Here is a 21993-nt window from a genome sequence, read left to right on the forward strand (position 1 = left end):
TGTCTGCCTCTGTATCACAGACCCACAGAATCTTAAGGGTTGGAAAAGACCTCAAAAGATCATTTAGTCCAATCCCCCTGCCAAGAGTAGGTCCAGGTGCATTTTGAATGTCTCCAGAGAAGGAGACTCTACAACCCATCTGGGAAGCCCGTTCCAGTGCACCCTGCCATTGAAGAAATTCATGGAATCATAGAATAGTAAGAGTTGGAAGGGACCTTTAGAGATCATCTAGTTCAATTATCCTGCAGAAGCAGGTCTATCTAGATCAGGTCACACTGGAACGTGTCCAGGTAGGTGTTCGAGACTTCCAAGGAAGGAGACTCCACACCTTCCCTGGGCAGCCTGTGCCAGGGCTCCCTCATCTAAGCAGTAAAATAGGGGTTTTTTATGTTTAAATGGAACTTTTTGTGTTCCAGTTTCATCCTATTTCCCCTTGTCCTGTTGCTAGATACAATAGAAAAAAGTGATATCCCAACCTCCTGACACCCACCATTTAGATACTTATAAATATTAATGAGATCCCCCCTCAGTCTCCTCTTCTCCAGACTTAACAGCCCCAGTTCCCGCAGCTTTTCCTCATACAGAAGATGCTTCAGTCTTCCTTGTGTTTCTTGGAACCTCTTATGTTCCAGCTTGTACCTGTTGTCCCTTGTCCTATCACTGAACATCAAGAACAGCCTGGCTCCATCCTGCTGACACCCACCCTTTACATATCTGTAAACATTAACCAGGTCACCCCTCAGTCTCCTCCAAGTTGAAGAGCCCCAGCACCCTCAGCCTTTCATCATAAGGGAGATGCTCCACTCCATCATCTCTGTGGCTGTGTGCTCAACTCTCTCCAGCAACTCCCTGTCCTTGAACTGAGAGGCCCACAATTGCACACAATGTTCCAGATGTGGTCTCACAAGGGCAGAGTAGAGTGGGAGGAGAACCTCTCTTGATCTACTGCCCACTGGCCTTCTTGGCCATGAGGGCACACTCCTGGCTCATGCTCATCCTGCTGCCTACCAAGACCCCCAGGTCCCTTTCCTCTACCCTACTTTCTAAGAGTTCATTCCCCAACCTGTACTGGTACATGGGGTTCTTCTTCCCCAGATGCAAGACTCTACACTTGCCCTTGTTGAATTTCATTAGATTTCTCCCTGCCCATCTCTCCAGCCTGTCCAGGTCTCGTTGAATGGCAGCACAGCCTTTCTGGTGTGTCAGCCACTCCCCTCAGTTCACTATCATCAGCAAACTTGCTGACAGTGCCCTCTGTTCCCTCATCAAGGTCATGAATGGATTGAACAGTACTGATCTCAGCACCCACCCCTGAGGGACTCCACTAGATACAGGTCCTCCAACTAGACTCTGCCTTCTTCCCTTCAACCCATTAACAATCCGCCTCACTACCTGATCACCTAGCCCATACTTTCTCAGTGTTGCTGTGAGGATGCTGTGGGAGGTGGTGTCAAATGCTTTACTGAAATTGAGATAAAGCACATCCACTGCACTACCACCATCTATCCACCTGGTTACATCTTTATAGAAGGCTATCAGGTTGGTCAAACATGACTTTCCCTTGGTAAAGCCATGTTGACTGCTCCTAATGACCCTCTTGTCCTTTAAATGCCTGGAGACAGAACCCAGGATAAGTCATTACATCACTTTCCCGGAGATGCTGGTGAGGCTCATCGGTCTCTGACGAGATATTTTCCAATGTTGATGTTAGTTTGAAACATGTCCTGCCCATGACTTTTGCAGGCGTCTTCCCACAGGCATTGTCTGTAGCCTTGGCCTAACAGACTGTTTTGTTCAAACGCAAAGCCCAAGGCCTCAGCAATGTGAAGTGTAACATTGCTTCAGATCTGTAGCCTGGACTACAGGAAGGAGTGGAGTGGCAAAACCCGCTGGGGCGCACCGAGCACTTGGAGGTGGGACGGCAAAGGAAGTTCCCTGGGTAGAGAAGCTGTGGAGTGAGGCTTGGGGGAAAAAAAACCCCAACACAGCCCGCGTTTCTCTGGCGCGGAAGGTGGAGGGTCCCGGCCGAGCCTGGCGGCGGAAAGCTGCCTGCAGCCAGACGGGCCCGGGGGCTGCTGCCGGGAGCGGTACTGAGGGAGCGGGGGCTTCGCCTCCCGGGCTCTGCAGCCACGCTCGGCGATTACCGAGCACAGCCGCCCCCGCCCCGGCACCTCCCCGCCGCTGCCGCCTCCCGCCTCTCAGCACCGAGCGCCGCCTTCCCGCCGCCCGCGACTTCCTCAGCCCGCCGCGGCCACCTGCCGCCCGCCAACTGCCGCCCGCCTCGCGCCGCCCCGAGCAGCCCCGCACCGCGCCCGCCAACGGCCGCGCCCGCCAACCGCCGCCCGCCCCGCGCCGCGCTCGCCAACCGCCGCCCGCCCCGCGCCGCGCCCGCCGCTGGGCTTTCCCTGCCCGCCGGAGCGGGCTGTAGCCCCGCCCCTCGCCCCGCCCCGGCAGCCGCGCGGGGGAGCGGGAGGGGCCGCGCGGCCGGCGCGGCCGTTAAAAGGGTTCCCGGCCTCTCGCGCGGGCAGTCAGCGGGGGCGCCGCGGCGGGATCAGCGATGCTGGAGAATGGCTCCCTGAGGAACTGCTGCGACCCGGGCGGGAGAGGCCGCTTCGGCTTGGCGGAGCGGGAGGCGGCGGGTGCCCCGCGTCCCGCCTGGGTGGTGCCGGTGCTCTCCAGCGTGCTGATCTTCACTACCGTGGTGGACATCTTGGGCAACCTGCTGGTCATCATCTCCGTCTTCAAGAACCGCAAGCTCAGGAACTCAGGTAAGGGCTCGAGCCCCGGCACCCGTCCCGGCGGCGGCAAGGTGGTAGGGAGCGTCTGAAGCCCCGTGGGCACCCTCGCCTCCCCTTCAGGGTACCATGAGGAGACCGGCCCCGTTCTGGAGCCCAGGCGGGTCGTCTGTTAAAGGTAGGGGAGGGCAGGAGCCCTCGTCTATTCGTGCGTGTCCTGTGCTCTGTGCGGGAACCTCCGCGCCCGCGCTCCCTCAGCCCGAGCTCTTTCCTGCCCCAACCCTTACCGGAGGAATGCAGGTCGTTCAGGCATTGTGCGGTCTCTATGGAGCTACTGATGAGAGAATCGGTGCCATCCGACTAAAATACGGGAGATAAAGAGCGCGCCCAAAACAGTCGGAGAAAGAAGGAACTTTAAAACTTGCTTAAGAATACCTCTGGAGCTCAGGTGCTGCGCTTGGGAAGGCGGCTCAGCCCAAGCTCGAGTCTTCAGCGGAGTTCACCACAGTCTTTCACGAAATCGTTTGTTCCCTTGTATCCCCACCGAATATCCTTCAGCCACGAAGCAGCAAATAAAGTGAAGTGGTTTTCTTGAACCGTGTTTATAGTTTTCCTTTGTGCTGAAACGTGACTGCGTGTATTTTATTTGCTGTCCTTAGCCTTGCTGGGCTAGTTACACGTGTCTCAAACAAAGTCTTGTGCTTAGCACCGACTTCTCGGATTTGCCTTCAAGCAAGCTCTTTATGCGGTTCCCGTGTGTCCCACCGCATGCGGGTCCGGCTGCCCTCGCACACCTACACTCGGAAGGCTCTTGGGTATTGCTACCCCCGAAATAATGGTGTCTCTGTTACAATTCTTACAGCACCCAGCATTTCCCGAAGCTGCTCACTTCTTTGGGTCTGGAAGATGGGGGTGCACACGCAGCTCAGGGTAACGAAACTTTGCTGAGAGCTGAGCGAAGTCGGGGCAGCACAGCGCCCCATCCCGAGCGGGCTCAGTCCCACGGGTTCAGCTCCGCAGCCCGGAGGCAGCGGGGTGCTCCCTCAGCAGGGGGAGGACGGAGAACTGCTGACTTGTTTCTCCCGGGGGGGCGGGTAGGGGTGTCTGAGGTTTTTAAATGGCTGTCCCTTCCCGGGTGCTGTCGTGTTCCACGTGCAGTGGCTTCCTGCCAACTGGAAGTAGGCACTTGTTTGCTTTTCGTTTAAGCTTAAATGATGCTTAAGAACAACAGCAGCTAACGGAGGGGATCTTCTCTCCTTAATCATTACCTGTTTTTACGGCAGGCGAGGGATGTCAGTGGGTCCCATTCAGGTGGGGCTGAGAGATCCCAGCCCCCGGAGCACCGCCGGATTTGAGGACGTTTGAAAGTGGGGTTTGGGTGAGCGAGGGAAGAAGGAGGGGACTGCCCGGGGCACCGCCCGCAGCCCTTCGGCTTGTATTGGGCCGTACGTTCAAGGGAGCCGAGCCGGCAGCGGAGCCGTAGGGAGCTCGGCGAAGCCCTACCCGCGGCCGAGCCGGGGAAACCGGTACCTCTGTGACCACCAGCAGTGCGGGCAGCCGGAGCAGCCCCGTTCCGCGACCGGGGGCCGTGGGCGGCGAGTAGCCCCGGGCTGTGGGCGAGTGGAGAGGGGCTAGGCGCGGAAAGGGACACCCTCCCACCTGCAGCCCCGAGAGCCACTGGCCCCCTCGGCTCCGGTGAGCGCGGGCGGACCGCGGCCACGCCGAGGCACCGAACCCCGGCCGAGGGTGAGCAAGAGCGGGGCTTGCTTCTGAAGTGTGTCCTTCGTTCAAACGGCAGCAGAGGGGAGGGCTCGGACCGGAAGTGATGCCTGGAAGAATTAAGTTTCACGGTGCTGATCAAAGTGCTCTCTGGCGTCCTGAGACTGTTGAAATGAGATGTGGTGGTCCTCTCTAACTCAAATATCGACTAATTGGTCTCCTTCTAGGATCGTCCTTAATGTAATGTCACACACCCTGTCCCAAGGGTCTCTTCATCTTTAAGTACCATGAAGAACAGCAGGGAGTTGCTTCTGCATAATCTTCATAAAGTCAAATGCCTTTTAGATTGCTAGTTCTTGGTTTTCCAGCAGGGACAGATGTCTCTTGGGGATGAAGCTGAAAGAGGATAGTTTGGTCACCATTCACAGAGGTCTTTTCGGAGAAAATCTTAAGCAGGGAGCAGAGTTGAAGAGGACTGCAAACTGATGTGGGTGAAGTGGTGGAAGGACAGGGGAAGTGGTGGAGAGCTAAAGCAGTGCTTGGGAGGGCCTTTGTCAAGGAAGGGATGCAGATGAACTTACAGATTTTCCTTTCTAGGTAAACCAGAATTGGTGTGTTCATACTCATAAGGGGAGTGGATGTAGTAGAAAGTGAAATGTTGAGGAAAAAAATGGCATGAATGAAGTTAGAATTGTAGTAAGGGGTGTCAGAGACAAGACAAAACTAGTGGAATGGTTGTGACAATAGACAGGGGGTCTGGCTGACTAAAGGAAAAAAGGAAGTGCTATATCACCAAGAATACTCAATTATCTTTGAAGAAACCAGTGAGAGATTGTCTTGGATAGGAATGAGAGTCTGGGACTTCAAAAAAGCCACAGGTGTATAAGGAATAGATTGAACAGCTCTGCCCTCTTCTCTAGAACAGTCATCTTCCCCTCAGAAAGCAAAGCAGGGCTTTAGCTTATTTTGTTTGATGATTTCTCAACACTAGGCTTTACAGAGGAATCAAATAATTGCAAGTCATATAATTGTTTCACTCTCCTTAAAATGTAAGCATGATCAAAAGTGAATCTATCTTAATGTCATTACATAATATGAGGAAAAATATATGGAGTGACCCATTAGCCTTTATGCTGGTAAGTAATGCTCAGCAGGAGAGAAGTGGAGAATGGGTGGGATTGGTGCTTTTAGAGATTGCTCATTCACTCCTTAAACAGTGGGAATTTTTCCAGCTTTACAACAGAAGGATTGTTTCGTAGCATACAGAAGCCTCTTTCCCACATTTAAATTCGTTTCTGGAGGGGGGAGGGGAAAATATGTGAAGGCTCTTCCAAGTAATTCAGAGCATAATTGGTATGAATCAACATGCTTGTCTTACATAACTGCACCCAGCCTTTCTGTGAGAGGCTGAGCAACTTCTGATCTCTAAAACTGATTTAATTTGCAGAAATTAATGGTTTTATAATTTCTAATTTGGGAAGGGAGTAACTTTGCCCAACACACTACAAAATTAAATAAAACTTTGTCTATGGAAATAACAAAATAAATTAGCCTGTCTTTCTGTTAGAAATGTCAAATATGTTCTGAATTTTCAGAAGGGACTATTGATTTTGTGTGTCTTCAATTAGGCATGTCCAGCTGAAGGCAGCTTTTAAAGTGCTTAACTTTTGAAATGCTAGAGTTTACATGTGCTAAGCAACCACTGCTGGATGGTCAAGTATCCTGAAGTTATATCAAGTAAATCAAAACCAATAGATACTTTTATGGATTTCAGGATACATTTGTATAGCCATAACTATAACCATAACATTATGAGTTGAGGTAAGAACCTGGTAGGAAGCAGTTCAGAAGGTGGGAATTGGCAAGGCATCTCTCACAGGAGAGAGATAAAGCAAACCATTTGTATTTCATTCATCTTAAAGCCAACATAAAATCAGCAAGAGGTGAGAATTTGGCACATTAACTCAATATAATTTCAAAGAGTAGGGAGAATTTGGGACCCTTTGACTTTTGGCAGAAGTCCTAATATTAACCTTGGTGCACTGCCAAAGAATACATTAGCAGAAAGTGATAGTGCATTGTGTCAACTCTCTTCACTCTCTCTGCTCTTTTCTATATATAACAACTAATGTAATATGATGAGACTCTGATTTCCATTCAAATAGCAAGGTGCTGTTGCAACACACATTAAATGAAGATTCGTGTTTCTTTTACATGTAAGAACACGAGTGTATTTGCATGTTTTGTTCTGTTTAATCCGTGTGTGGCTGTAGAGATGGTCAATGCTTCTTATGTGCATCTGTGAAAAATAAACATTCTTGCACATAGAATTGTAATTGTGGTACTCCTCTGTCTACCAAATAAACATGTTGGGCAATATAACCAAGTCTTGTACTCTTTTTTCCATGTTTTTTCCCTTTTCATAGCCTTCTCTCCACATTTCTGTGATATTGATGAGGGCATGTTTTCTCCATCGTTATATGCTGTTTTCAGTTATTCTTCATCTCTTTGGCCATGCCATTTTGCTTTCTCTCCATTATTCCCCCCCATTATAATTCCTTCCCACTAAGATAGAGGACATCTGTCTCCTGAGGTGGACTTCATTTCTTGGAAGACTATAGTAGAGATAGTTGTTTCTGAACTTGAGCTCTCTTTATATTTAATGGAGAAAAGCAAGTATTTTCAGGGCCTAGTTAATGTAACTTATTTTTGACATTAGGATGACACGATTCAGTCCATAGAAGTATTTTTTTCTCTCCAGTAAAACCAAATAGTATCAAGAGGGACTATGTCAATGTATTCACCTCCTTTTAGGTGAGAAGAAATCAACATATGATGTCAGAAGTCATCATGTAATTGTTCTAGTAACTTGTCAAAATCTATTTTTAAATTGGCACATTTTCCTCCTCCTCACTACCTGTACTCCAAGAGATCATATAGATCTAAATAAGATTGATGTACAAAAATAAAGGTACCAATACAGCTGAAGTGCTCAATGTGCTTTCTGGGTCCTGAAATCACTTGGTGAAATTGTCTTTTAACATCAGCAGTGATGCTGACAAGAATGTATTTTGATGAGCAAGGCATGAAATCCCTCTCTTACGCTTCCAGTATTTGTATTCCTGACTTCTTGAACCATGAATCCAGGGATTTGCTAACCTTGGAGCACTGTGTGCTTGGCCTTTACATTCAGGATCTCTAGCCTTGAAGCTCCTCAATACTAAGAAATTCATGTGAACATGATTTCAACATTCATAAAAGTTCATTGAGCCTAACACTTAAAGCTCTTCTATCTCTTTATAATAACACTACAGATCAAACAATTTTATTTTAACTTTGTGCCTATTAGTTGCTAATTTAGAGGATACTTTTAATTGTAGAACTATTATTGTAATTGAACTTGGATAATTTCTTTACCTGGTGAGAACTACCTTCCAAGCCCTATAATTCTGTGGATCTCAACTCTTGTGCCACATTCATGGAGACACATATTTAGCTCTCAATTTATTTTTTTTTTCATGGTAAACAAGCCAAATGCTTTTACTTTCCTCTATTTAACCAGGCTCTTCATTGACTCAACTGTTCCAGACTTGTCAGTTCACCTATCTCAGATGAATTAATCTGTCTTGAACAAGAGAAAACTGAACTGCTCAGAGTAACGCAGGTGAAGTACTACCCATACCTGCAAGAATACAGTATCAACATTCTATTCCATTCTGTCCTTCTGCGGATGGACAAAATGGCCTGGTATGCCTTGGAGACTTATTTTACTCTAGTGCAGCTTTTCTTTTCTCTTTTCAGTCCATACAATTATTCCTTCAGCACCTGACTTCATACCTCATGTTATTGTACTCTATCGATTTTCTGCCTTTTAGTCCTCAATGGAAAAAAAGAGATCTTAAAATTTCCCTATATCAGTGTGGTCTCTCAACTTTGTATTAGCACAAAATTTCATTAGTTCTCTTTGTGTTTTGTGACATAATACTTCTGAATCAGATGAAATTAGTTCAGTGTAGATTGTCTCCCTCTAGTCCAACAATTTTCTTTCATCACCATCCAGGAAGTGGTAGAAACAGACTGTGTGTGGTACCCTACCATATGTGTTTCCAAGGCTAGATCAGTTTAGAGCAACCTCCCAGGTACAGAAAGTCCAAGTCCAACTTTTATTAAATAAAGATTATGAGATTAGTTGTATAAGCTCATATTGAATTTTATTTCATTTGTCTTTACCTACATCTTTAATTTTCCTTTCCTTCCAAATTGGTTTCTGCAGCCATGCCTACAATTAAGATGAGATTAAGCAACCCAAAGATTTCTCAATTCATTCTTCCTTTGCAGTTGATTTGCCACCTTAAATACAAGTGCCATGGGAGCACATATTCTATGGTAGACAAAAGAATCTTCCAGAGGTGTCAACACTGTTTTAGTTTTCTCATTACTCTCTAATTGTTTTTCTGACTTACTGTTAGCACCATTCATGCAAAAAGAAACAGCAGTTGTGCCAGCACCATAGCAAGGGAGGAGCAAATGGGTAGTAAAGTGTGAGAACAACACAGCTGGAGGCAAATCATGGCAAACCAGCTCTTTGGGACACAGGTAGGAGCCAAGCTCTATGCCACAGCCTGAGTGAAATCAACATTTCTTTCCTGGCAGTGAGGATGGGAGAACACATTTGGCCTCTTTTTAGAGGTCTTACACATAGCTCAATGTCCTTTCAGAACCCATGACACTATTTCTGAGACAACACATTACAAAATTCCTGCCATCAAATATATACGATCTCTCTGAGATTTTTGCTTTATTGTTGATGTGTTAATCCCACACTTGGTAGCCTGTTTGCCCCCAAGCCCACCATTATTGTCCTTATCAAAAACTGTAGCAAAATCTTTCTTCAGACCAGCAGCCATTTTAAGCTGATCTTCAGATTCCCCCTCCTCCAGTAACTCCTTTTTCCTTTTGTTATTGTGATAAAGGATATTTTATTAATTTTACAAGGTTTTGCAAAGCCAATGAAGTTTAGGTGTTTTGTCAGTTCCCATTTTATCCATTTGTGGTTTTCTCCAGCAGTTGTCTTCAGTGGACATATCTTTTCCTGTGCCATCTAGTCTCATTTCTTGCTTGTGGTGTCCTTGCTGAGACAATTTTTCCTGCAGCTAGATCTGGAACTTTTTCTTACATTTTTTCTTTGTTTTGGATGCAAATTCCAGAGAACATTTTTGTATCTTTAATGCCAAGCTTCTTCTGCGTTCAAATCCCTAAGCTCCTCAATACAGTTGACTTCACTTTCCTAATTAGCTTCTTTTATTTATCAAAATATGCAAACTCTCTTCTTAGTTATGTTGTTTGTTTATTCTCCATTCAATTTAAACAAGATAATGTCATCTGCTTTCAAGACAATCATATTTTGTATGACAGGTTCTTCAGTGATGTCTTTGTTCTTTATCAAAACACTGGCCAGGGTATGTTGCAAATAGACTTTGTATTAAAGAAATCTACTGGGTATATGTCCAGAACTCAACAGCTATTAGTATGCTTACTATCTCCTTTACATATGAGGAGCTGCAGAGAGGAGCTCATCCTACTTCAGGTTTCTTCATACTTCCCTGCACAATGTCTTTACAAGTCTTCCCCAAAGTAATTTTGACTTTTACCAAGATATCATCTTTTTTTTATTTTCTTTTCCTTTTTTGAGGACTATACACCTTTGCCTTAATATTTCTTTTCATGGAATCATAGGATCATAGAATGGTAGGGGTTGGAAGGGACCTTTAGAGATCATCTAGTCCAACCTCCCTGCAGAAACAGAAGTCCACCAAGATCAAGTCACACGGGAACATGTCGAGGTGGGTCCTGAAGACCTCCAAAGAAGGAGACCCCTTGTCCTGTTACTATCTACTATAGAAAAGAGGGATGTCCCAACCTCCTGATACCCACCGTTTAGCTATTTATAAATGTTAATAAGATCACCCCTCAATCTCCTCTTGTCCAGACTAAACAGCCTCAGTTCCCGCAGCCTTTCCTGGTATGAAAGATGTTCCATTCCCCTGATCATCTTGGTGGCCCTGTGCTGGACTCTCTCCAGCACTTCCCTGTCCCTCTTTTCCCTGATGATTGGAGCAATTGAATTCTATCAAAATTGTTTCCATAAAGTTTTATTTGAATTTCTCACTGGTTTTGGATCCCCTATTTTGTTGCATAGGTTCCTTCCATTATTTTACTGACTGTACTGCTTTTTAATACCACTCTAGTTGAACTCCTCAGTATCTGAGCTCCTGTTTTCTATATTTGTTGCCACCACCTTCTTGAAGCCAAAATTCCCCCTGCCCTGGATGCTAAATGAAGAAACTGTATGATTCCTCCCCAGGCTCTCTTCCCATCTCTCAGTTTCAAGTTCTTTTTATCCATTCTGCCAGCTTGGATTGCAAGCTGGTATCCCATATGCTTAGGTGAAGTCTGTCCATAAAGATATGAAAACCCTTCTCGAAGAATACCTTCAAATGATCAATACTCAAGTCTTTCTACAGCACTTCTAAACTCATTCAGTCATGTGTCTATGACTCATGTCATCCTTCTAATTATGCTTCTTTTCTTGTAGGGGAAACAGAATAAGTTCATCACCAAGTCCATCTTCTTTTCCTTGGGACTTGGTTCAAGCAGTAATCAGTTAAAATAAATCTTCAAAGTTACTTATAAAATAATTTTAAACTTTCTTAACCTATTAGTAGTTCCAAAAGTAGAAGACAAAATGAAAAGCCACTGTTGTTCATTTGTAAATTAGGAAAATTAACAAAGGAAATATCCTTCAGTGAAAGGAAGTAAACCTTGCAAGTAAATTTGGAAAAAGAGACCTAAGAATGCTCTAGATGAGAAGAAATCTAGAGAATGTAGAATTTAAAGTGAGGAAATTATCATCCTAAAAGACTGAAAGAGAAACTTAGGAGTACAGAAACATTGTAAAGGAGAAAAAATAACTTCTTTATCAATCTGCATCACAAGGCATCCTACAGAGATGAACAGTTTATTCAAGAGCAATAGGAGACAGTTTTATATGACATTTTATAAAATAATGGCTAACCTTAGAGAAGATAGATTTGAATCACCTTTCATCATCGAAAGACCAAGGACCTTCTCAACATAATCTGGAAATGGAGAATACTAAAATGGAAGTCACTTTCTCAAACACTAAGTAAACTGTGGATGCCAGAAGTTTGGTAAAATTAAAAGAACTACTGGCTCTTCTGTGAGCGTATTGAGTGTTCAAATCATAATGGCTAACGTTGCCAAAAACTGGAGAAACATTCATCTCATTAAATCAGTTATAACCTGTTCTCTGCTTCTAGGAGTAAATTCTTCTGCTACTCCAGATCTATTTTGAGTACCAGTGTCTTTATATGTGCTCCAGATTTTAGCTTCTTAGAAGTTATGCTTTGCAAGCACATATTGGTAACTTGACATAGACTGCCAAGTACATTACCTTGTTCCAAAGAATATGTATGAAAACAGCTGTGTTATCCTGAGCTGATAAAACAAAACAAAGTTTTTCCTTTGCAGAAGGTAAGATATGCTATGGTAATCTTCCCCAAAATCAGTCTCAGTGGTTGTTCCAGTTTTTGAACACCCACCTTGATATGGGCATGGAACACATTTCCTGACAGCAGAAGCTAACAGAAATATGTCTAAATCACCGTGGGTGCAACTACATTGTCTTCCTTGACAACAGTAACTGCTTTGGAATCTTCTGGTTTACTTTTGATCTCAATACTGATAAGGACTGAACTATATCACAGAGTCAGCATTTTCAAGACATTTCAGCTGCATGTGGGGCAGCCATGTCTTGCCATGACAACAGCCTAAACACATTTATCGAATTAATAGGATCTTGATTGCTAGGATTCTTTAAAAATTATTTCTTAATTATAGAAATATTTGATGACATTGTTTAAGAAATGCTACTTAAATTATGTCTGAATTAAAAACAACTATTTTTTTCTGTTGCTTTTTAAGGACGTTTTAATGTTTTAATACCTGTGTGAAGATTATAATAATTTTACGTGTCACTTGCACAAACATTGTCATCTTTCTGCTATAGAATATCTGTTCATCTGGTTTTTTTCAATTGCTATATTTGCACAACAAGGGCAACAATTGTTCTTAGAAAATATCACTCAGAAAACAGAGCCACTGGAGCTAGCAGTTTGACTAACAGGAAAAACACCTGCCTAACACATTAGCCTTGTAAATATAATTATTTTAATTAATTACAAGTTCAGAGCTAGCATCAAATTTTAAAATATATCACTACAAAAAAAAAAAAAAAGAAAGACAGGGAACTGTAAATGTCATGCTCATGTCTCTATAAGATTTTCTCAAATCCTGCCTGAAATTCTCAGCATCTTCTCATTCTGAAGCCAGTGCAATTTTTCCATTTACCTCAGTATAGATAGCATTTCATTTGAGTTCAAATAGGGAGAAGGACCTTATGTCAGATGGCTATCACCTATGAATATGTAAATTAATAAATGTAGGTATTTTTATTTCCTACTTTTAATTCAAATACAAAGATTCTGCTTACTGAATATTATCTGCATAGTTGTTTTGGGAAAAAGAAAAAAAAGGTGTCTATTCAAGCTCCTCATGCTGTGCAAATCCTGCCCACGGTAAAGTTCATCACTGTTGGAGTCCTTAGGATTTTTTAAAGATGTTCTTAGAAGTAGACAACTCTATTCAGCTTTTCGACTGACAAGTAAAAGGATGTTATCCTAAAACATGCTGCTTTGCTTCAAGACAAGACAAGACACAGGTGATGTTGTCACTGTGTGCCAACTGGGAGCTACTCTATCTCTCCTCTCTGTGAACTACAACTTAGGGTTCTTAAGACTCTTGAGAATCTATATATTCAAGAGGCTGAGCATTCCAGCAAAGTCATTAGAAATCAGGCATTACTCATGGGAATGCACAGTGTCATTTTGGGGTTGTTACAGAGGAAAAGTTTCACACAAGATCTCAGCTGGAATTTCCATCTTCACGTAAACAAACCTCCAGGTCTGCAAATTCAAGAGAGCAAGTAACTTTAACACACCTTTGTATTTTCTTTCTTGTTATCCTTTAAAAACATAGAGTCATCCTTTTTAGAGTCTCATGTAAAAATTAATTCCTTGGTTTTCTTAAAAGCACCTCAGGAAACTCCTTCTGATGTAGTAAACTACACAGCAACTACTACCACACTGATATGAAGTGAAGCCACTCATGCTCAGGGAATTTTCAGCCTCATTCACTGAGGCTGTGAACAAGGCCGAATTCAGGCTTAAGGACTGCATGCAAGAACTGCTAAGAATGGTGGCTGTTACCCATCATACTGAATACAGAGATATGCAGAAAGGGTTAGCACTTCTACATAAACATTAAATGAAAATAACTGATTTCCCAAAGTGTTCGCAAACCAAGGAACTTTTGGGTGTCAAGCTGTTCAGAAACAACACACACTTTACACCTATGGACAAATTTGTTCAATTCTGTTCACAAAAAACAGATGTGAAGTGCTTCACTCAAGGAGAATTTGTGTACATTCTGAAGCAAAAAGATGACCTTTCCTGAAGCTTTCTAACCGGGATCAGGTAACTATGTTGTTAAACTGTAGTTACCTACCAGATAAAACTGGTGACTTCACTGATAGCTACACTAAACCAGGTAACTAGCCAGATAACCAACAGGCAATTGCACTAAACCATCTGACTACAATATTCAAAGCTCCAGCAAAGCCGATCCTGCATTCTCATCTGGATAAAATATTATGATCTTTGACATCCCCAGTGCTTCATTCATGAAATGTAAGTAAAAATCATCTGCAAAGGACTGAGAGATAAGTAGTTTGGAATCTGTAAGGGATGCAGCTATATATTTCATATTTTGCCACCAACCACTGCCATTACCACTGAGGCAAAAAAAAAACTTCTTTGAAGAGTTGAAATGCCTTCCACAACACTTCCAGAAATTTCATGTATAATTTATTTTCCAGACAGGATTACAAGCCTGTGGGTAGCCTCGGTCTATGAGAATATGTGACATGTTTCCAATTAGTGTCTGATTCTCGGTTACTGCTTTTTAGATTTATTATGTCATAACTTAAGCAAAGTTTGACTTAATTAATGGTTGTAAGACAAGCAGTCAATAAAATTGCAAGATGCTATAAGAAGGTACCACCTCTGATTAATTAATAAGGTAATGAATAGTTGATGGAGTATCTAATCCTGGAAACCATTTCCAAAAACATGAGAGACAAGAAGGTGATTGGTAGTAATCAACATGGCTTTACAAATGGAAAGTCATGATTAACTAACATGATAGCCTTCTACAATGACATAATTATCTTGGTGTATGAGGAGAGAGCACTGGATGTTTACCTTGACTTTGGTAAAGCTTTTGACACTCTCTCCCATAACATCCTCATAGACTACCTGACAAAGTAAGGATAAGGTAAGTGGACAGTGAGGTAAATTTAAAACTGCCTGAATGTCTGAGCCCAGGGCGGATGGGATCAATGGCAAATCATCCAGGAGAGCAAGCCACTAGCAGTGTGCCTCAGAGGTAAATGCTGGGACCAATAACTTTTTCATTAATGACATGGATTATGTGTCAGAGTTTACCCTCAGCAAGTTCACGGAAGATATAACACTGAGAGGAGTGAGTAATAGGCCAGAAGGTCACACTGCCATTTAGAGAGATGGAGACAGGCTGCAGAAATAGTCCGACAGGAACCTCATGGAGTTCAACAAGTCCTGTGCCTGGGGAGAAGCAACCCCAAGAAACAATATATGCTGGGAGATAACCAACTGGAAAATATCTTGGCAGAAAATGACTTGAGAGTCCTGGTGGATAGAAAGCTGGTCATGAGCTAGCAGTGCACTCTTGTAGCAAGGAAGGCTAACACCCTCCTGGGCTGCATCAGAGTGTTGTCAGCAAGTCAAGGAAGTAGTGATCGTTCCCCTTAGCACTGGTAAGGCCACACCTGGAGTGCTGTGTCAGTTCTGTGCTCCCCAGTGAACAGAAAATGTGAACTTACTGTAGTGGAGTCCCTTACAGGGCCACAAATATGATTAGGAGCTTGTGGTAGGTCTGATATGAGGAGAGGCTGAGAGACCTCTGACAGTTCAGCTTGGAAAAGGAATTTCAGGGGGAATTTTATCAATGTGTATAAATACCTGGTGGGAGGGAGCAAAGAAAAGGCAGCCAGACTCTTCTCAGAAGTGCTCAGTGAGATGACAAGAGGTTACAAGTACAAATTAAACCCCATGAAATTTTATCTGAACACAATATTATTTTTTTTTTTTACTGTGTGGGTGGTTAAATATCGGAAGTGATTGTGGAGTCTCCATCTCTGGGAAACTGAAAACCTGACTGGAGGAAGTCCTGGGTAACCTGTTATCACTGACCCTGCTTGAGCAGGAAGGGTTGAATTAGATGATCTCTACAGGTCCCTTCCAACCTAGAAGTGTGATATAGTGATTCTGTAAGGCTCTAGCACAACACCACATTTCACCATAAGAAACTTGTGGTTTAATGCAGGTATAGGTGGAAAGATTTTCATTTGATATAATTGACAGAACTCTATTACAGCACTGCCTTACTGATGCATAGTGAGCTTTGACCCATCCAGATTTCTGAAAATACTGCTTTTTTTCAGTGCCCGTGTGTTCAAAAGTGATAAATTTCCTGTGCCTTTTATGTGGTCTTTTATTGCTTACTGCCACTAGTTTTCCATTCCTTTATTGCTCCAATTTGGAATAGACCAAACAGGAAAAGAAAGTGAAGCTGGAAATATGTTTTCAGCCTTTGGTCACATGTCATCTGTTCAGCAAGGGATAGTCTTTTGATAAATAATAGGAAGACAATTGTTTGTGTTGACAGAACTCTCTATTTGCAGTATACAGTGCTGCTGAAAGCACTTGGGAGGTAAACTCTCATCAATCTTCTGCATCAGTAGATCCAACTCATAACTGAAACATAAATGTAATTCTCCAAAATATAAAACAAAGCAGCAGCACACTTTCCCACACCTTCAGTTACATCAGCACAGTCATCTGACAGAAAATGCTGTATATAAAGAACTTTCTGTTAAATAGAAAGGCCTAATACTTAGGTAGTGCAACAAGTATTTGATTAATAGGGGACTGGTATTTTTATAGGCCTTTGTCTTGTTACATTAGAGGTCATGATAAAAAGAAAATTTAACATTCAAATTCCTTGTAAAAAGTCAGGTAATGCACTGGCATATTCCAGGTACTTCATTGGCATAAAATATAGTGGCAGAAAGTGACTGTTCACTATGGAAATGTAAAGCACTTCTACTCAAAGACACAAAGTCTGCCTCTGAGACCTCTAAAGTGACTGCAAATATACTTGTTAGTAGATTCACAGTTGGGGTTAGAATCCATGCACAACATTGTTTTCTGAATTAGTTTTCATGTTAAGCAAGATTTCCTCTTTTTTTTATGCTTCCTTTTGCAGTCCTTAGAAGTAAAAAATGTAAAATGTTAGTCAGATATTGAAGCAGACCTTGTAAAAAGATGGTTTAACCATATTAACTTGCCTAGAAAAAAATGATCTACTGGTAGGCAGGTAGAAATAGTTTTAGAAAACAATATTTAACCTATGATTATGGTCAGAGGTATGAAACATTAACTACAATATCAAGAGTCTAATTTCAGTGCTGGACATTTGTTACTACAAAGTTGAACAAAAATTAACTAATTTGAGGTCCTTTAATTATGCTTTTAGTTAGACAATCTCAAAACAATGTAATGTTCTTTAGTCATTCTCATTTATGAAACACCTAGTAGGCTAAGACCATAAAGATTGTAAAGCTACAATCAGTTTCCTGGTTAAATATGAAGCAAGAATATCTGTTCTGCTTATGGAGAGCAAATAAAATAGTGAAGTACATGACCTTCAAACAAAACATTCTCATGTAATATATGCAAAAGTAGTTTCCATTTGAGCCTGATTTAGTAAAAATTACATTGATTTGATCCAATTTGCAGGTGTATTTACCTAGTAAATGAGGTGTGACTTGGTACTTAATGCAGACAGAAGTCACCCCGTTCTTTCTGGACCACAAGCTACCAGGTCCCTCAATTGGGTAACAGCTAGGACTCTATCATGGTTTAAGCTTAGTTGTCAACGAAGCACCACACAGCCTCTTGCTCACCCCACACACACCCCCACCTTCCGTGGGATAGCAAAGGCCCCAGAGAGATGGGAGGAGAAAAGATCACCAAGGGCCTTGTAAATCAAGACAAGGGCAAGGAGGACTCACTAACAGTTATGGTTCTGGGCAAAACAGACTCAACTTCTCAATTTAGGGAAGAAAAACAAGAACAATTTAATCTACTACCAACTAGAAACAGAACATGCAGAAAGCACAATCAGAGTAGGATGACGAGGAAAATACAACCAGCACTTCAAGATCTCCTACTCCCACATCTCCCTTCTTCCCTTCATCGCAGAGAGGCAGGGAATGGGGGTTGTGGTCAGTCCCTCACAGATAGCCTCTGCCACTCCTTCCTCCTCAGGCAAGGAGGACTCCTCACACTCTTCCTGTGCTCCAACACAGGGTCCCTTCTACAGGAATCCTATAGGTCCCTAAGGAATCTCTCTGGCATGAGCCCTTCCCTGGGGCTGCAGCTCCTCACAAACTCCCCCAGTGTAGGTCTCCTCCACAGCAGCAGAACTCCAGGCAAGTTCTCCTCCAGCGCCACCTCCTCACAGAGTCACGGCCCCCTCGGGCATAGCCGCCCCTCTGCCCTGGGGTCCTGCACAAACTGCCAGCACAGCTCAGCTCCACCACTGCTCTCTGTGGGTTGCAGAGGACAGGCCTCACCTCACCATGGGATGCAAGGGGATCAGTTTTCCAGCACACCTCCTCCTCTCCTTTGCTGACCTCGGAGACTTCATGGCTGCTTCTCTCTCTTCCAACTCCTTCCACCACCTCCAAGAAAGAACAGCTCTCCTCTTCTGGCTTCTTCTTAAAAAATGGTGGCAGAGGTGCTCAATTTGCTCAGCTCCAGAGGTTAGACTTAGAGCTGGGGAAAGTTTTGGGCATCTTTATTACAGGAGCTACCATTACAGCCCCTTCCCCATTACCAGAAACGGCTCCACACAAACCCATGGCAGACTCCCACAAGGAGCTGGTCTGAATGTCTAGTTGCAGTTTACAGTGCTCAAAGATCATCAAAGTAGCAAGTGCAAAAGGAATCTGCAACCTGGTTAAGCTGATAGGAAGGGAAAATCTGGCCTTGCCAAAGCCAGTGGGAATTGGTTTCTAGAAGTGTTTTTTTGCTGCGATCTGGTGCCTCTTCTTTTTGTGCAGTCCTCACTGCACTCCACCCTTAGTTTCTCAGGTCTCTAAATGTTTGTTGGTCCAGATTCTCAGTTTGTTTCAGACAATTATGTCTGGTCAGAGGCTGTTAGATTCTGCTGCCACAAGGAATTTGAAGACATAAGCATAAAACAAAGCTCAACCTCCTCTAATCCACATTGGGAACTGTAATTTTTTTCTACCTACATAGTAGCAGGTATGATCTTAGATATCCTCTTCTATTTAGTAAATCATGTAGAGACCTCATCTGTTGCAAAATCAACAGCATCTGCCCCTTATTCCCTATCAAAAACAGTAAGTATCCTATATACCTGTTTCTTACTAGAACAAGTCACCCAGAGAAGCTGTTGAGCCTCTATAGCTGGAGATAGTAAAAAACCTGACTGGAGATGGCCCTGAACAACCTGCTGTAGCTGACCCCTCTTTGAATGGTAGAAATTGACTAGGTGATCTCCAGAGATCAATTCCAACAACAAATGATTCTGTGGTTAAATTGGTTATATGTCCATACCTATCACCCTTCATTTAACTGTCTCACCAACATCATGACTCACAGGCCCAGACAGAGCAGAGTTTTTGTCTAATCATTTTGCAAGGCTTTTGCTAGCTCTCAAAAAAGACCTTAATTCAGGAAATGGATTTTATACACTTTGTATTGAATTGAAGCAGGAGCTGGACAATACTTTAGAAGAGACTACACCATCATTTTCTGTAAAAGCATTTTATTTATTCATCTGTTTACATGCTGTTTACAAACCTATGAGTATCATTATAAGATGAATCATGTCAGTGTTTCCAAAAGAAGCAGATGGCACAGACTGACAACAGCTTCTGAAGACATTCATCTCCCTGTGCATGTACAGTGATGAGGCCTTCCAAAAGCTCAGAACAAAAAGGGTAAGACTTTTCTTCACTGAAAGATTATAATGGCTGGTTTCATCAAGTATCATCTATTCTCTTCCTTGATGAAATAGGAAACAATAGAAGGGAAAGGAAGATCATAATGAAATGACTCCAGGGAATGTTAGAAGCATCAGCAACTTGTCAACCTAAGTATTCTCCGTATTAGGTGTTCCCATATACTATACATACTGCAGTGTATCAAATCCCACTTCACAGAATTACAAGACTGTCTTAGGATCCCCCACTGTGTCTGGGAGTTGGACATAGGAACCTTTAAAAGTATACAGCAGGAATAACGGGCTTAGATTTTATTCCATTTTGCAGTGGTAACTAGTTTGCATGTATATGCTTTGCATGTATTTGTTTCTAGTTGTGTAGCTGTGAGTCCTTCATCTGAAGCCCCACAGAGCAGCTGAGTAAATCACAGTGGAAATTACTGCCTATATGTCTTAGTTTCCATAAGAGGTGATCCCAACATTTGTTGAGCAAATGATACATGTTATTACAGCAAGCCAAATCTCTTGGCTAACTGGTGCTGAGTATGTGCCATAGTGTACAATAGAAACAAATTTATTTGTTTGACATACTTGCTAGATATTTTTAATATCTTCTGTAATATCTTGAGCCTTATATTTAAAAATAGATTTATTTTATTTTCTGGGGTTTGTTGTTTGAATTTGGAGGTTTTTAAATTCAACTAATCTGCTAGTGAATATTAAAAAAAAATACAAACCAACCAGCTTAACAAATCAAAACAAAACATGGGTTTTGTTTGCACAAAATTATTTTCATTCTTCAATCTCCTGTCCTCCTTTCTAAAAGAAAGTAGAAGATTAGTTATTCTAAGGACTTGAACACTGTTTGGTTGCTGTGAGAAAAAAAAACTCAACGTAATTTCCTTTGACACAAATTCAGGCTAAAGACAGCAGCAAAGATGAAGGCAATGGAAGGTAAGAGAAAATGAGCTAGCCCTTTACACAATATAAATTAATATCTACCAGGATACAATAAAGTTTATCCTGAGTTTTTAGCAGTGAAATGTCCTTGCTGTGTTTGCTTCAACACTCCAGTCTTTTGTAGTTGATCTGAAACAAGGTGGGGTTTATCCTTTTTTTTTTTTTTAAACAAAAAATATCCTACAAAATACTACATATTTAACTTTTTTTTTCTATGAAATGCAATATAGTGTTAGAAGACTGGAAAAAAATATTTTTAACAATAATAGGTTGCCTAGCTATTTATAGGACCTGACTAGATTGCACCTGTTATGTTTTACAGCTTTTCATATTAGCCTCTTTGTCAGCAGTAAATGAGTTTTCATTCTTGCAGTTGTTCATGTAGGTTTCCTATTCTGCTTTGGTTGAAGCAATCAACAGCTGTGATTACTTCAAGTGAAGAAAATTAAGCTGATTGTATGGACAGATACAGGAAACTCAACTTCTTTCATGGATTAGTGAAAAAACAGTTTGTTTTTGTTATTATTAAGTGATTGTGCTCAGCAACTGGAAGTTTTGAAGCTGGACTGTTACTAGTGCCCTCAGTAGTAAGTGCTTAGAAATAATGTCTTGGCTTCATTCTCTGTACGAAAAGCAATAGTACCTCAGGGCCTTTTGCCATCCTAGACTACCCTGAAGGCAAGATCTGGACTTCAGTGTGAGGGCATTGGTATAATGGATCTTTACTCCTGACCTTGCTGCAAAATGCAACTCAGTTGCAGGTGGCCAGACATGCAGAACAAGGTTATTGCCCCTTCAAACACTTTGTCAATGAAACCAGGTTGGTTTTGTAGGGGAGTGGCTGGCAAAGACCTGAATGAGAATGTTGCATCGTGGCACTCAGGTCACTGCAACAGGGGTGCAGGAGAGGGGCTTTGTGCTTCTGAATGGTGCCACTGAAACCTACTGTGGTCATCATAAAAGCAGTTGTATTGGTACAGACCAAGGGCATAGCCACCTCATACTTAATCTTTAATTGTAGATGTAAGCGTGCACTGAGGAAAAAAGAACAGATCAAGCCTATACACTACTTCTCCTGTATTCTCTCAACTCATTATTCCTTCCAACTCAGAGGATTTCTTGAACCTAGTATGTTATGTGTGTTTATTAACCTTCAACTGATATCTCTTTCAAGTACTTTTCCAGCCTTCCCCTGAACAGAGGTAACATTTTTGCATCTGCTAGATCCATTAAAGGTTCCACAGGTTTACTACCCGTCATAGCAACCAGCTCCTTTTGTTTGCTGTGAATAGAACTAGCTTGGTAT

General features: G+C 42.5%; 1 protein-coding gene across 1 annotated transcript in view; it reads left to right on the forward strand.

The window, feature by feature from the left end:
* The first annotated feature begins 2538 nt into the window (after positions 1-2538).
* MTNR1B (melatonin receptor 1B) overlaps positions 2539-21993 on the forward strand; it is a 32127-nt gene continuing 12672 nt past the window's right edge. The window contains exon 1 of the mRNA XM_062020380.1: positions 2539-2768. Within this exon, the coding sequence (XP_061876364.1) occupies positions 2558-2768 (211 nt within the window). The 5' untranslated portion in view covers positions 2539-2557. The remainder of the gene's footprint in view (positions 2769-21993) is intronic.

The sequence above is a fragment of the Colius striatus genome, chromosome 1, assembly GCF_028858725.1.
Source record: "Colius striatus isolate bColStr4 chromosome 1, bColStr4.1.hap1, whole genome shotgun sequence".
Classification (NCBI taxonomy): domain Eukaryota; kingdom Metazoa; phylum Chordata; class Aves; order Coliiformes; family Coliidae; genus Colius; species Colius striatus.